This window comes from Crocodylus porosus, unplaced genomic scaffold (genome assembly GCF_001723895.1).
Source record: "Crocodylus porosus isolate Cpor-Errol unplaced genomic scaffold, CroPor_comp1, whole genome shotgun sequence".
Lineage (NCBI taxonomy): Eukaryota > Metazoa > Chordata > Crocodylia > Crocodylidae > Crocodylus > Crocodylus porosus.
Genome location: NW_017728943.1, coordinates 111,887,146 through 111,902,893, shown reverse-complemented (window position 1 = coordinate 111,902,893; position 15,748 = coordinate 111,887,146). Strand labels below are relative to the sequence as shown.

Here is a 15,748-nt window from a genome sequence, read left to right as displayed (position 1 = left end):
CCCCCACAGCCCTTGCCTCCCCTCTCCACCCACCACATCTGACTTACCAGCTGGAAGCACCTTTGTCCAGTGTGTCAAGGACCGCTGCCTGTTTAGTCTATGGCCGAATCTCCGAATCGGGCCGAACCTTTTCCAAATCAATTCTGAGGCTTCAGATTCAACTTGGAGCTTTTAATTGGTCCCCTGATTCGATTCGGAGATTTGGTCGCCAGATCTCCTCCGAATCAAATCAGCTACCAAAGCTTCGCACAGCCTTAGTGCTTAGGTGCTGGCTAGCTCCAGGCTTCACAACGTAAATAGATCAAAATCCTTAAAGTGAGAGAGGAAAAATTTATAGAAATACAGTGTATCTGGTGTTATTTTGAAGCATAGTGAGCTTCACAACCTGAATACAACTCCAAGGTCTGAATGGGTGACATTGAGGACTTGTGGCTTGCCCTCAGCAACAAAGTAAATGCTCCTTTGCAGCATGGGGAAAATTGACTGTGATTTCTGCATTGGAGTTGGAGAGCCTAGGAGCTGGAAATCTGACCAGGCCATGTTCTTGTCCTAGCATGGACAGAAGGCAAAATGTAACCTTCCAAAATAGCTTGGTTTATTAACTGTTTTGTGTGTGTATAGCTTTTCTTTTGGTTGGTTGGTTGGTTGGTTGGTTGTTTTAAATCTCAAATGCAGTATAACTTCTGGAGTTTGAAGCAAGTAAGATCAATGGTTCAGCTAACTTTTTCTGAAACCACTGAATTTATGAAGCAGTTCAGTAGGGCTGGCATGAAAATATCTGGATTTAAATTAGCAGTTTGTGTGGTTTTTAGGAGAAAAAAGCCAGTAGCTTTTACTGATTCAATAGGCTGAATCGTCTGGCTTTTACTGATCCAGTAGGTTTCCAGGCTTACGTTGAAACCCTGAGATATCTTGCTTTGTCACTTCTGCTATGCCAGCAGCAGCTATGCTTCTACGCTGAAAAGAGAATGTCATTAAAATGGCTTGTCTTTTGACAGGATTGATGGAGAAAACTGTGTTTACTACATCTCATGGGAAACACGGGCAGCTTGTGCTGTGAAGCCACAAGAGGTGGAGATAGTGAATGGGACAGTTATTAATCCTACATCTGGAAAAAATTTCAGCTTGGGTGATATTTATTACAAGTAAGTAAAAACAGGGTCCTACAATGTACGAAGCTCCTAAAATGGTTGAGGACACTCGCAACTATATGCTTTTTAAATGTGGGGGATCCAGAGCACAAACTCCTGTGACCTTGCTCTGTACCACTAGAGGGATGGAGAAATGCTTAAGTCACTGATTCCAGCAAAGGAAGAATGTTGCCTCTTGAGACTTTGTCTGACTCTGGTATGCTACTTTTTTCCCAACAAGTTGCGTAATGAAACTGGAACAGATTTATAATACTCAAAACGTGTCATTTAGCTAAGCTATGCTGGGTGTTTTGAGAAAGCAAGGGGAAACAATCGTTCCGTCTCAGAATCAAAGGCCAGCAGTGTACAGTGAAGGGAGTAGGAGCGATATAGATTCACAGAGTCGGAAGGGACCCCAGTGGGCCATCTAGTCCAACCCCCTGCCCCTGGCAGGCAAGAAAAGACACCAACCCTGAGGTTATGTGATCCCAGCCAGGTGCCTGTCCAGTTGCCTCTTGAAGACCCCCAAGGATGGGGCAAGCAACATCTCCTTTGGGAGCTCGTTCCAGATTCTGGCGACCCTGACCGTGAAGAACTTTCTCCTAATGTCAAGCTTAAGCCTTCTCTTCATCAGCTTATGGCCATCGTTCCTTGTCATTCCCAGGAGTGCCCTGCTGAACAGATTGTCGCCTACTTTGTGTTGCTCTCCCCTTACCGCCACAGGGTCCCCTCAGCTTTCTTTTGGAGAGGCTGAAGAGGTTATGGTCCCTTAGCCTTTCCTCATAGGGCCTTCCCTGCAGGCCTCTAATCAGGAGAGTGGCCCTTCTTTGGACCCTCTCCAGGTTGTCTGCATCCCGCTTGAACTGCAGCATCCAGAACAGTACTCCAGCTGCGGTCTGACCAGTGCTGCATAGAGGGAGAGAATCACTTCCTTGGACCTGTTTGTGAAGCACCTATGGATGCATGACAAAGTGCAATTGGCTCTGGAAGGGGCCATCACCAGGGAGGACTATACTGCAGTTGCTCGGGGATGTAGGGGGGCAGTCTGGAAGGCCAAGGCAGAGATGGAACTGGGACTAGCTACCTGGATCAAGAACAACAAGAAGTCCTTTTTTAAATACACAGGGAGTCAAAAGAAGGTACCGGGTAACGTGGGGCCCTTGCAAGACATGCTAGGAAATCTGGTCGTCACACCAGACAACAAAGCTAACCTATTTTAACAATTTCTTTGCCTGCATTTTCCTGAGCAGGGACTGAATCAGCCCCCCCACTGGTACCCCCTCAGGCCCCAGGGGAGGTGCATCCAGGCCAAGGGTCAGTGAGGATCTAGTCAGGGAACTTCTGGAGGGACTGGACATATTTAAATCAGCAGGTCCGGACAATATGCACCTCAGAGTGCTGAGGAAATTAGCTGAGGTTATTGCGGGACCCCTGGCATGGCTTTACGAGCACTCGTGGTGCTCTGGTGTGATGCCAGAGGACTGGAAGAAGGCAAACGTGGTTCCCATCTTCAAAAAACGGAGGAAGGAGGACCCAGGAAACTATAGGCCAGTTAGTCTTACCCAGGATTGAGGTAAGACTTTTTGAGAGAATTATCCTGGTGCATGTCCACGAGGGACCAGCAGGGGAGGTTATGCTTAGGGGCAACCAACATGGGCTCATTAGAGACAGGTCCTGTCAGACTAACCTGGTGGCCTTCTTCGACCAGGTCACAAAATCCCTGGATGCAGGTGTCACAGTGGACATAGTCTTTCTGGATTTTAGGAAGGCCTTCGACCCTGTCTCTCACCCCATCCTCATTAAAAAAAAAAAAAAAAACAAAACAAAAACTAGGGGACTGTGGTGTCAACACCCACACAGTCAAATAGGTTGCTAACTGGCTGGAGGGCTGCACCCAGAGTGGAGGTGGATGGGTCATTTTTGACCTGGAGGGGTGTGGGCAGTGGGGTCCCTCAGGGGTCAGGCCTCGGGCCCGCACTGTTCAACATCATCAGTGACTTGGATGAGGGGGTAAAAAGCACACTGTTAAAATTTGCTCACGACACTAAGATGTTGGGGGATGTGGGCACACTAGAAGGGAGGAATAGGCTGCAATCAGGCCTAGACAGGTTACAGGGGTGGGCGGATGAGAACAGGGTGGGTTTCAACACTGACAAGATGATGCACCTGGGGAGGAAGAACCGGCACCATACCTACAGGCTGGGGAACTCCCTTCTCATCAGTGCAGAGGCAGTAAAGGATCTTGGAATCACTATTGATGCCGAAATGAACATGGGCCGTCAGTGTGGGGATGTGGTCAGAAAGGCCAACCAGACCTTGTCATGCATCCACAGATGCATCTAAAACAGGTCCAGGGAAGTGATCCTCCCGTTCTGCGGCACTGGTCAGGCTGCAGTTGGAGTACTGCGTCCAGTTCTGGGCGCCACACTTCAAGAGGGATGCGGACAGCATGGAGAGGGTCCAGAGGAGGGCCACTCCCATGATCAGGGGACAGCGGGCAGGCCCTATGAGGAGAGGCTAAGGGACCTGAACCTGTTCAGCCTCCACAAGAGAAGGCTGAGGGGGGATCTAGTGGCCTGTTACAAACTAGTCAGCGGGGACCAGCAGGCACTGGGGGAGTCCCTGTTCCCCCGAGCACTGCCAGGAGTGACTAGGAATAAGGGTCACAAGCTGCCAGAGGGTACGCTCAGATTAGACATCAGGACATGCTACTTCACTGTCAGAGCAGCTAGGATCTGGAACCAGTTTCCAAGCAAAGTTGTGCTGGCTCCTACCCTGGGGGCTAAACTAACACCTTGCTGGGGTTGTTTGACCCCAATACTTTTTCCTGCATGGCAGGGGGTAGGACTTGATGATCTGCTCAGGTCCCTTCCGACCCTACCAACTATGAAACTACTTCATCACCTTGGTGACTCATGTTCATCCCGGAGTCAACAGTGACTCCAAGATCTTTCTCTGCCTCAGTGAAGCTGAGAAGGTTGCCCCCCAGCCTGTAGGTATGATGGCAGGTCTTCTTTCCTAGATACAGCACGTTGCACTTGTCCTTACTGAATTGCATCCTGTTGCTTTCTTCCCGCATCCCCAGCCTGTCTAGGTCGGCCTGGATCTGGTTCCTCCTTTCCAGGGTGTTAGCACCCCGTAATTTTGTGTCATCCACGAATTTGGCCAGGGTACTTCCAACACCCTTATCCAGGTTACTGATGAAGACGTGAAACAGCACCGGCTCCAGAAATGAGCCGTGAGGGCCTCCACTGCCCACATCTTTCCAGGTTGACACCGACCTATCCACTACCACCCTCTGAGTGCAACCCTTGAGCCAATTTGCTGCCCAGTCTACCATGTAATCATCCAAGGCAAATCCCCTCAGTTTATTTGTAAGGATGGTATGGGATACCTTGTCAAAGGCCTTCTTGAAGTCCAGATAGATAATATCCACCTCAACTCCTGCATCTAAACATTTGATGGCCTTGTTGTAAAAGGAAACTAGGTTAGTCAGGCAGGATCTGCCTGCTAAAATCCCATGTTGGTTACCCCTCTGCATCACATTAGCCAGCAGGCTCCCACAGATGTGCTCCTTGATAATTTTTTCTAGGATTTTTCCCAGGGATAGAGGTAAGGCTGACTGGTCTATAGTTCCCCAAGTCCTCCTTCCTCCCCTTAAAGATTGGGACAATGTTAGCCCTCTTCTAATCCTCCAGAATGTGACCCGAGCACCATGAGCATTCATATATCCTTGCCAGTGGATCAGCTATGACCCCACTAATTCCTTCATTACCCATGGGTGGAGTCCATCCAGCCCTGGTGATTTTGAATACATCCAGTCCCTCCAAGTGTCTTTTTACTGTGTCGGCACTGACAGTTGGTTGGCTGATGTTCCCTTTGTTGGTGTCCGTGATGTATGTTGAGGGTTCATCTAGATTCCCATTTAAGATGACAGAGGCAAAAAACTCATTGAAGAGCTCTGACGAGTGTCCCTGCTATACATCACTAAGCCCCCCTGCCCATCCTGTAGGGGTTGTATGCTACCCCACACCCTCTTTTTGCTCCCAGCGTACCTAAAGAAGGCCTTATTGTCCTTAATCCCTGACGCTAGCCTGAGTTCTAGAGTAGCTTTGGCCTTCTTGACTGACTCCCTACAGGTGCGGGCCAAAGAGGTATACTCCTCTTTGCTAGCTACCCCCGCTTCCATTTCCTTTACGGATTTTCTTTTGCCCTTAAGTTATCTTGGATGCCCCTGGTTAGCTAAAGGGGTTCCTGGCCCTGTTGTCCTCTTTCCTCTGCCATGGGATTGACTGACTGTGAGCCCAAAGAATGGTTTACTTGAGAAATGTCCACCCATCCTGGACCCTCAACGCATCCAAGTTCTTAGCACCTAGGACTCTGCTAACCAATCCCCTGAGTCCTATTACAGTCGGGTTTTTTAAAGTTCAGCACCTGTGCCCTGCTGGGTATAGTGCCCGCTCTTCTCTGGATAGTGAATTTAAACATTTGGTGATTGCTGTCCCCCTAAGTTGCCTTGAATCTGCAGGTCCCCCACCAGGTCATCCCCAGCACCAAGTTGAGCAAGGCATTGCCCCTAGTGGGACACCTTGGCTCCTGTGTTAGGTGGAGGTCCTGAATACAGGTTAAAAACCTGTGAGAGCAGTTAGATGTAGCTGACTTCTCCTCCCAGCATATGTCTGGGTAGTTAAGGTCCCCCATGACTACCATATCTCTAGACCTCACAGCCTCTTCAAGCTGCTTGGACAATTCCTGGTCTAGCTCATCGTCCTGGTGCAGTGGCCTGTAGTAGACCCCCACCACCAGATCCCTTTCACCCTGAGCCCCTTGGATCCTAACCCACAGAGTCTCTGCTTGACCACCCTCTGACCCTAATTTGATTAGGGAATGTGTACTGTTCTTTGACATGGGGAGCAACTCCCCCACCTTTTTTTCTCTACTCTATCTATCCTATACAACCTATAGCCTTTATTCCCACCACCCAGTCATGAGAAAAGTCCCACCAAGTTTTAGTTAGTCTTATTAGGTCAAAGTTGTTGTTCGCTAGCAAGAGCTCTAGATCCTACTGCTTGTTTCCCATGCTTCTGGCATTTGTGTATATATACCTAATTCCCCAGGTGACTGTCCCTGGTCCCCCCCAACTTACGCTGCTGTCTAATAGGATCTTTGCTACATACCTGGGCTGGTCTCATTGGTTCGGTATTCAATGGCTCCCTCTGTACTCGGCCTCCCCTTCCACTGATGAACCTAGTTTAAAGCCTGCCGGAGGAGATCAACCAACCTGAAAGAGAACGCATTCTTACCTATAATTAAGTGAATGAAAGCAGTGGGGGGATCTGCTTGCGTGGCTGCTTTGCCGAGTGTCATCTTTCTGCCAATCCCACTTAAGTAAGGAAAGAAAACAGGTTTAGGAAGAACTGAGATGGGGGAGTTACTGTTTTTGAATGGGAAGGAGCATTGGGAACCCCTAGCTTTGATAAAGCTTAAAGCATTGTTTTGTTCTAGTTTAAAACAGCAGTAAGGGGCCCTGAGTGGTTGTCACTACTTCTAGAGTTGCTGGATTAGTATCGGTGCACCCCATTGCCATGTCAAAATATTGCTGCAGCTATTGACTGATCACAGGGCAGGATCTTGAGCCTGCACATCAGCCCTTTTCACCCCGAAGTTAAGTGCCTAGTGCTACAGTAAAACCTTCAGAAATAGTGGTCTGGCTTTCTTAGAAGTGTTGAGACCCCAAAAACGTCAAAGCTGAGAGCTACAAGTGTTTGCTGTCTCTGAAAAATCAGGCCATTTAAAACTTAATGCCTGAAGTTTGTTGGAGGAACCTAATTTTGTAGATTTCCGTGAATTAAAATCTTGTTCTGGTTATTCTTCCTTGACTGTACGACATAATCGTTCCAATTTGAGTCTATTGCTTGAGAACCCACTAAAATTGGGTTACTGCTGACATCTGAAATCTTAAGCTTTCACGAGTAATTGTAAAATAAGTTTTGAGCTTTGTGGCTACATTGCTTTTCCTTTCAGATTATACACAGCTTCTGGGGATATACGGACAAATGGTGACGCATACGTGTATGAAATTCAGCTTTCTTCTATAACTGACACTGTGCACCCACAGTGCTCTGGAGCAAACATATGCCAAGTTAAAACTAATAGCCCTTACCAAAGAAGAGTTGGCTCATCCAATAAAGCCAAATACTATATTCAAGGTAAGCCCTCACTGGCTAGCATTACTTCACACTTGAATCCTCTTGTGAATAACTTTATGAAAAAGATGATTCATGTTTCATGACAATTGTCCAATATTCATGAAGAGGGAGGGCTGAAACTTGCAAATCCAGGTGCAGGAGCATAAAAAAAATAAGGAAAAATGGCTTTGATTTTCTGGTGTTGGGTTGGGGAGGGCAGGGGAAGATTGTTGGGGCTTTTGTAAAACAAGGTATTTCCCTTAATCTTTTCCCACTTGTTCCCATTTGTTCTCACTGTTCTCTATAATATATTCCATTTTCCTTCTCTTCAGATAATGACTTGGATATTGTGTTTTCGTCTGACTCGCAGTGCGGTAAAGATAGGTCCAAGTTTGTCTCCTCAACAGTCTTCTTCCACTGTGATCTGCAGGCAAAGGAAGGTATCCCCGAATTCCTCCATGAGACATCAGATTGTCAGTACTTATTTACATGGTATACATCGGCCGTCTGTCCATTAACGTGAGTGATCTTTTCCTTTCTCCTAAAGTGGCATGTGGTTTTACTGGGCATTTGCTTGTTAGATTTTGTGTTTTAGCAGAATCTATATTGGGTATGGCCAAGGAAAAGGTCCAAGTGGAAGCAGCAACTGACAGGTAGAGGTGGGGGGCGTGAGGGGGCTAATGCTAAGTACTTACAGGCATATAGCTCAACTACCTGGCAGCTGGATTTAGTCATACTAAAATTTCAGGTTTAGGTTGTTTTTCACTTTATTTTCACTGAACCTGAAAAGACACTAGAATTAAAACACTTTTTCTCCCCCAAAATAAAACTGCTTTTTTGTTTTGATCCAGCAAATAATTATCAATGCGCTACTTAAAACAGTTGTCTTTAAGTGCTCAACTTTTGATTTTTATTTGGAAGTAACTTGATTAGGCTTCTTTCTTGCTTTAGATGTCAAACATTTCTCTCTGCTCACCTTTTCTCAGCACACCAGAGTAAAGAATGCTCTGGGTATTGCAGTGGTGCCTACAGTTTCCAATCATGAAAGCCCAGTTATGTGAAATATTGTATACAGATGATTCCTGCTTCAGAGAGCTTGTAACCTAAGCATAAAGCAGTAAATGCATATATGTGGGTGGATCCTAAGGTAGTGAGAAGATGGGTTTCCTGTCTCTGGGCGCTGCAGGTATATTATTAATTGGCATTAATGTTATTGATATTACCATTCTGCTGGCAGCCATGGAGTGAGGAAATATGGCTGCTCTCCTGCCATTAAACCTTTTTTTCTCCTATATAAAAACTGTATTTGATCACATTCACTTTCTGGTTCATGCTTTCCTATTCTGAAAATACAGAAAATATTACTCCCTTATGCAATGCTGGATAAAAGTAAGAGGGGTCAAAAGTTGCAGTTAGTACTACATTAAAAGTAGCTGAAAGGAAAATAAGGAAAATAATTGCGTTAGTTGCTACAACTTGCTAGCATATAGGCTCAATTTTTTTTTAACAGCTGCCTCAGTACACCAAATTTGAACAGCTTGCATAGGGGCCGAATGTTTGGCGGACTATGCAACTAGATCTGTTAGCACTAAGTTCAGCTGCTTTTCTGGAATACATAAATGTGACTTGTCTTAGTAATGCAACTATTTAAGCACGTAATGTTACCTGACAGGATTTCATGGTGTTGACATGTACATTTTGGAACTTTTTCCAACAGGCAGCAGCTGGTACACTCTGATTTTTTTTTTTTGATTTTTTTTTTTTAATTTTTTTTTTTGAACAAACAGAGAACAATTCAAAGGCAGTAAAACCACTTCAACTCCAACTTTGACACCATTTCAACTTTTAACTGTGGACAAAGCAGTATTAAAGCTGAAGTGTGTGGGTTTTTTGTGTTTGTTTACATAACTTGGTAGCTCACTGCCCTTTTTGAAATGTTCCCCTTTTTGACAGGGTTTCAAGTGTAATACACACCCACAACTGCAGTTTGCCCATTCTGTGCCTGGTTACTCATTTTAAGAGCCTTTTTTAGGCTTCCTTTCTCTAAGGCCCAGATTGTTGGGAAACAGAAATCTACTAAAGCAGAAATTCTCACATTTAAGTGAGGCTGTGGGATAGAGCTGTGTGAAGCTTCGGTCGCTGAGTTGATTCAGCCCGATTCAGTGGCCAAATCTCCAAATCCAAATTGAATCGAAGGACTTTTTAATCTCTCCGAATCGAATCGGAGAGATTTGGAAAGGTTCAGCAATTTGGACATAGACACAGCTTTAAATGTTTTTTCTACGTACCTCAAGGTACCAGGCAGTTCGTGAATGTTGTGATGCTGGGGCTCATGGAGCATCGAACAAGAGCATGGGGGGTCCAGGAAGTGGAGCAGAAGCACTTCAGGAGCTCATTTGGGGTGGGGGAGGGAGGGGGGCTGGTCCCTCCTGTGTCTGGGGGGCACCTGGGGTCCCCCCACAGCTGATTGCTGAGCCAGGGGGCACAGGGGGGGGCCCCCCAACACACTTGGCAGTGAACCCAGAAGTGGACCAGAAGTGCTCCTGGTCCACTTCCAGGTTTGCCACTGAGCACATGGGGGAGGCCCCCTGCCACCTCTGTGGGACACTCCATCCTCTCCAGCATTGCAGCGTTCATGAGCTCAGCCTGGTACCTTGAGGTACGTAGAAAAAACATTTAAAGCTGTGTCTGTGTCTGAATTGCTGATTGTCCAAATCGGCATCAAATCTTCAGATCTGTATTCAGCCAAATCGAATCAGGACAGTGATTCGAATCAACTAATCAAATTATTGTCCCCGATTTGGGCCAATCTGAATTGAATATGGCCCAATTTGCGCACCCCTACTGTAGGGTACTTGTCACTTTGGGCTGGTGCTTAATGGTGGCTGTCCTGTACAGAACCAGCTGAGTGCAACTGTAGGTGTTACTACTCTTCTTCAGTAGTAATTAACTGACAAATCTTAGCCTCAGCCCTATGCCCCTTTGTAATGGGGTTAGTAAGCCATGGAATATGGCTATAGATAACTGAGCATCTCTCAAAGCACTGCATAAGTGCTTTTACCTGATATCTTTTACCCAAGTCAGTTGGATTCATGGCTTGAATTAAGTGTGTGTTGGATTCTCCTTATTGCAGCCTTGAATATAGGGCCCATTGTGTCAGTCTATTTAAAGCAAAGGCTTTGTTGCAGATGAATTTTATTATGTTGTCCCCACCACTGTCATGCCCATTAAATGGTGCTTTGAACAAAGCTTTTGGAACCCTTGTATTCCTTGCAACAGTTTTGAGAGCAGATTCTGACTAGAGCTAGCTTTACATCGCTCAAGGACTGGCATTGACCCAGTACTTCTAATCAGTCTTCCCTTTCTGTTGCATCCAGTCAGGCAGAGGGGGCTTTTTATCTTAACCCAGTTTCCTGTGTTGTTACAGAATGTCTGAGGTTCCAGAAAGCAATGAGGGTCAGACTGACCAGGAAGCACAAATTCATAAAGGCCTTTCAGGGAGAAGTCAAGCAGTTGGTGCTGTGCTTAGTGTGCTCCTGGTGGTTCTCATTGTGTGCCTGTTGATTCTCTTGTTTTACAAAAAAGAAAGGAGGTAAGAGGCTGTCTTTTGAAGGGACTTTCTTTTCCCTTGTATTTATGGTTACTTCAGTAAAAGGGATACCGTGAATTTGAAAGATGAGACTCACAGGTGCCACAACTCCTATTCCAGCTACCACTTTTGTAACTTTGATTGCTGTTTTCTGCTTTAAATGTTTTCTTTTCCTTGTTGCTGTGTAAGACCACAGGGAAGAATAGACCAGTCTCTTCCTTTTGGCTTAACAGGACTCCTACAGTTACTAAGAAAAATAACTGAGACAGGATTAAGGGTTAAAGAACAAAAACAAAAAACACACTTCCTCAGGTGACTTGAAGCTTTTATGTTCAAATGTGTAAGTTTTCTCATGGTTCAATTTGACTCCATAGATAAGCAAAAGATTCAAAATGTAGTGCCATTATGACTTACATGACTACAGCAGTGCCAAACCAAAGTAACTTGCTCTCATGGTAAATACTGTTACTGATGTAAGAAAGCAGAATAGCACTCGGGTGCTCTTGAATTTATGGTGGTATGTACAGTCATGATAAGGGGAAGTTTGACAAAACTATCATATTTCCAGTTAAAATAGTCTTGAGTCAGAATTTTTTTTTATCCCAGAGTACTTGCATTTTGGCAGGGGAGGGACCCACAATGGCAAAAAAGAATGGAAGTCAAGGTTTCAGGTTGGGGATCAGCAGTATCTGGTCCAGAAGAGTAAATAAAGGTATTATCGTTTCCCGCTAACTTTCCATTCTCCATTTTAGAGAAACTGTGATGCACAAGATAACCAACTGCTGCAGAAGAACGTCAAGTGTTTCCTATAAATATACAAAGGTAATCATACTAACTATAGTGCCAACTAAGGTTCTGTTCTGTTAAATGTCTCTGTAAACTAGAAACACCTACATAAGATTCCTGCCATGTTTTTGAAGTCAGTGTAAACTAAAAGTTGGCGTAGTGGGAGAGTTTCCTGGCTTTCACAGAATGAACGTGAGAGGAAACAGGGCAAGTGGCTGATCCCAGCAAGCAAGGGAAGAGAGCAGATGAAGGACTAAGAGAGATGCTGAACAGCACTCAGTAGGGGCCAGACCGAGAAGCGCAGAGCTAGCAAAGGAAGAATGTTACAGGCCAGAAGTAGTGCAGAAGGTAATTCTTGATGTACTGCAGGAATGTGGAGTTTTTTGTGGTGTCAGTCTTTCTTGCAGTGAATAGCTTGATGAGCAGGATAGGGAATGGTATTCCAAGCAATGGACTTGGGTGGTCCCAAGGGTGGCTGAGAATCTGAACTAGGCTACTCACTGCCTTTTTGCCATCTCCTTTACCATAGGTAAACAGTGAAGAAGAAGCTAATGAGAATGAAACAGAGTGGCTTATGGAGGAAATTGCTGCGCCAAATCAGAAACCAGGAAAAGGAGGACAAGAGAATGGGCATATCACCAAATCCGTTACATCGGAAGCCTTTACCTCTCTCCATGTGGATGACATGGACAGTGAAGATGAAGTTCTAACCATTCCAGATGTGAAGGTTCACTCGGCGAGAGGGCCACAGTCCAGAGGCTCGGACAAGAACAGGCACCAGCAGAAGAAGCCACCTAGCCATGGAAGGGATGACAAGGCCAGCTTGCTGAATGGAGGGAAGGAAAGCAAAACAGCAACCAAGTTGCCAAGTCATCAGACGCAGGACTCTCTGAATTCAGTATCGTTCCATGATGATAGTGATGAGGACTTGTTGAATGTTTAAAATTACCCCTCTTGTGCCTAATTAAATATGTAGAGAGATTATATATAGCGGGACAATAAAGCACTTCCAACCAAATATGAAGACTTCAGCTTGAGAGAGACTACTCTGACTTTTGCCTTTAACAAGAAAATATTTAAAAGGGAAGGACAAAAAGACTAGTCCTGGTTGTTTACAATAGTCTGTTCAGTAATGACTGGATATCCAGCATCCAGTTGACTGAGTTGTATTGATTCTCCTTTTCTTCTCTAGCCAGGATTTTCTCTTTTAAAATCCTCACCATAGGCAGTAGATGCTTGTTTAAAAAAATCCTTTCAAAGGATGGGATTAAATCTGAATGAAGCCCCTGACTCTTGAGATTCAAGTTATTTGACTAGTATTTTAACTCTCTCCTTGTATTTATTGACCCTCACTACTCAGGTTTGCTGAATCATAGCAACATGTTCTTCCTGCCGGCAGGGTATTAATTTTACAGATTCACCCATCATGAAAAAAGTGTAATTTTTGTGTCTATTAGGGATGGTTTGTAAATTTTGGAACTGATCTAACTTATCCTGTAAATTTGAATACTCCATTCTAACTTAAACAGATTATTGACTTTAAAGGTGTCTTACTTGAAAGGTACAACTCTGTATAGAGCTTGCCTGAAATGGTAGCTGTGCTTTGCATGATATTTTGGTATTGGTTACATGACTTATTTTATCAGTATTTGCTGACAAACACCCAAAGATGTCCCTTGACAGTATTTGGGCAGGGTTTGTGCCTGTCCAGATGTAACCTGATCATTCAAGGTAGTGAATTCAGGATTCCTGGAAGATCATCTTTGCCACTCTGTAATTTCTTTTGTCTTAAACAAAATGCCCAAGAAATAGAGAAGCCTTAATTTGCACAAAATGCATCTCTGATACGAATTGCATGAAGAAGGGCCATTTCTGTAGCATTAGATTCAACTTTAGAGCATAGACTAAGGCCCTACTCACTGAATTTAAAATATTGCTGGTACTGAATAGAGGAAAAATAATCCATCTTCCTATACGAGTCTGCTCCTCAAGTGTGTGTTGGATTACTTTTTTGGGCAGTGAGATGACTTCATTTGCATAAGGTACATGTTGGTCAATATCTGAAAATCTATGTTCCTTTTTTTGGTTGGTCTGTTTGGTTACCACATTGATTGGTTATTTTCTAAGGTTATCCATTTTGAATCAAATTTAGTGTAATAAAAAACTTGACAATTTCAATAAAAGATAAATTATTAAATGTCCATTCCAAATTTATTCCTATAGGCATGAAAATAGGTGCTAAAACGTTTCTTTTTTTAATACAAGGTTTCAAAACTTGCACAAACATCCAAACTTTCTTGGAAATGGTTACTGTTTCTGGCTGCAGTAACAAATGGAAGCCTTAAGTGAACCCCTAATTAAATATTTTTTTTCCCAGATTCAGAACTTTTTTCTCTACGGTTTGCATAACCAATAAAGCCACAAAACATTGGTCTTTTTTTTATAGCCCAGTTGTTAGTAAATTGGCACTTAAAATTTGAGCAGCGCTTCCCCCTCTTTCTGTCCTCACCACCTCTGGTTGGTTACAGAGTTAATTCTTAGGAGGGAAAATCAGAAAACAAGGGGTGCCTTTGGTTAGTTATCCCTGGTGCTTTAAAAATATGTGCATGTCTTCAAAGTTAAGATGAGGTTCTCAAGACTGGATTCCTGTTCAGTTTGGGGCATGGATACTCTGGCATACAGCTGTGTCAAACCACTTGTCCCCTCTGCAGTACCATTCTCCGCAGTCCTCCCTGCTGCTGTTGCGTGCTTGAACTTAGCCCTGCTGCAGAGGGGCTGTGTATCTGCAGAGAGGGTAGGTGCAAAGCTGCTTGAGTTCTTTGAGGATAGATTTTTTTTTTTCCCCCTAGCACACAGCCAGGAGCATATTGTGGCCTGCAGCAAAAGGTTGCTTAAGAAGTAGGAATGGGAAAGTGATAATTATTTATAAATAGTGAAATAAAGAGAAGGAAACTAACTGTACAACAGTTGAAGTGGTGGCAGCATCTAATAAAATGTGTATATTAAAATAGAGGTACACAATAGTCTAACAAGCCAAATGAGCTATGTAGCTAAGCGCTTGAAAACAGCTGCTCTAAAGGAGTTGCTGTAGTTCCCTCTACAAGTAGTGGGCATTGAGGCATGAATGCTGGACGAGGTTTTGTGACCTTCGTTCTGCCAAGAAATTGGCCCAAAGGTTCCTCGTGTGCTTTTAATCTACTAATCCAAGATTTAAAGTGGATAAACCTGAACAATCGCATGCAAAAATGTGTAAATCAGTAGGCGTTTAGCAACCAAGCTGTAAATCCTGATAGTAATATAAATGGCTGAATTTAAACACGTAACTCACAAGTTGCTGTGCCCCCACCCCATACCCCCCATAGCAATTTCCAGACTATGCAGTGACTTTTTTTTTTTGTTTTAAGGCTTCTGCCTTGTGTGTTGCTTCAGTAATACTATGAGTGCAATTAAGTAAATCAGAGCCTTGCCTATGGCCCTGATTCAGCACTTCTGTCCAAGTATTTTATCCTGCTATCATGTGGATGTCTGGGTACTTTCCACATAACAATCCCTAATGGACTTCATAAATTCCTTCTCTTTGCTAGATTAAAAACTGGGTTGGGGAGGGTGCTGATGGTGTTAAAACTGTTCAGGAGTAACGTTCCTGTTCCATACCTGGAGTTGTGGGGCTTTTAAGAGAACACTTAAAGCACAGACTTTCTGTTTGGCACCCCTGGAGGCACTGTCCAGCTAACAGGGTTACTGGTGGGCCACAGGAAGCTAGGAGGCATAGGGCCTGGATTCTGCAGCAGGCTTCAGACCCCAGCAAATGTGGCAATCGGCAGCGGGAGAGTGCCCAAAGGCTGCTGTGGCCTTCATTGCCCTCCAGCTGCTGTGCCTGGTGCCACTGCCATGCCCTACCTCCCCAGCTGCTGGACCCCACTTTGCTTTGTACTGGAGAAAGAGTTGGAGCTGCCATTGTAGTACAGGGCATACAGCAATGGCAGCCCTGGCTGGCTACTGCTGCCATCGCTGCTTCCTCGAGGGCTGAATCCAGCCCAGGACACAAGGAGCTC

At 44.7% G+C, this 15,748-nt stretch overlaps 1 protein-coding gene across 1 annotated transcript in view; it reads left to right on the top strand.

Moving 5' to 3' along the window:
- Positions 1–13,894, top strand: part of IGF2R (insulin like growth factor 2 receptor) — a 94,113-nt gene extending 80,219 nt beyond the window's left edge. Inside the window, exons 43-48 of the mRNA XM_019550001.1 lie at positions 999–1,145; positions 7,155–7,339; positions 7,651–7,837; positions 10,746–10,910; positions 11,660–11,729; positions 12,223–13,894. Of these exons, the coding sequence (XP_019405546.1) occupies positions 999–1,145; positions 7,155–7,339; positions 7,651–7,837; positions 10,746–10,910; positions 11,660–11,729; positions 12,223–12,636 (1,168 nt within the window). The 3' untranslated portion in view covers positions 12,637–13,894. The remainder of the gene's footprint in view (positions 1–998; positions 1,146–7,154; positions 7,340–7,650; positions 7,838–10,745; positions 10,911–11,659; positions 11,730–12,222) is intronic.
- The last annotated feature ends 1,854 nt before the right edge of the window (positions 13,895–15,748 follow it).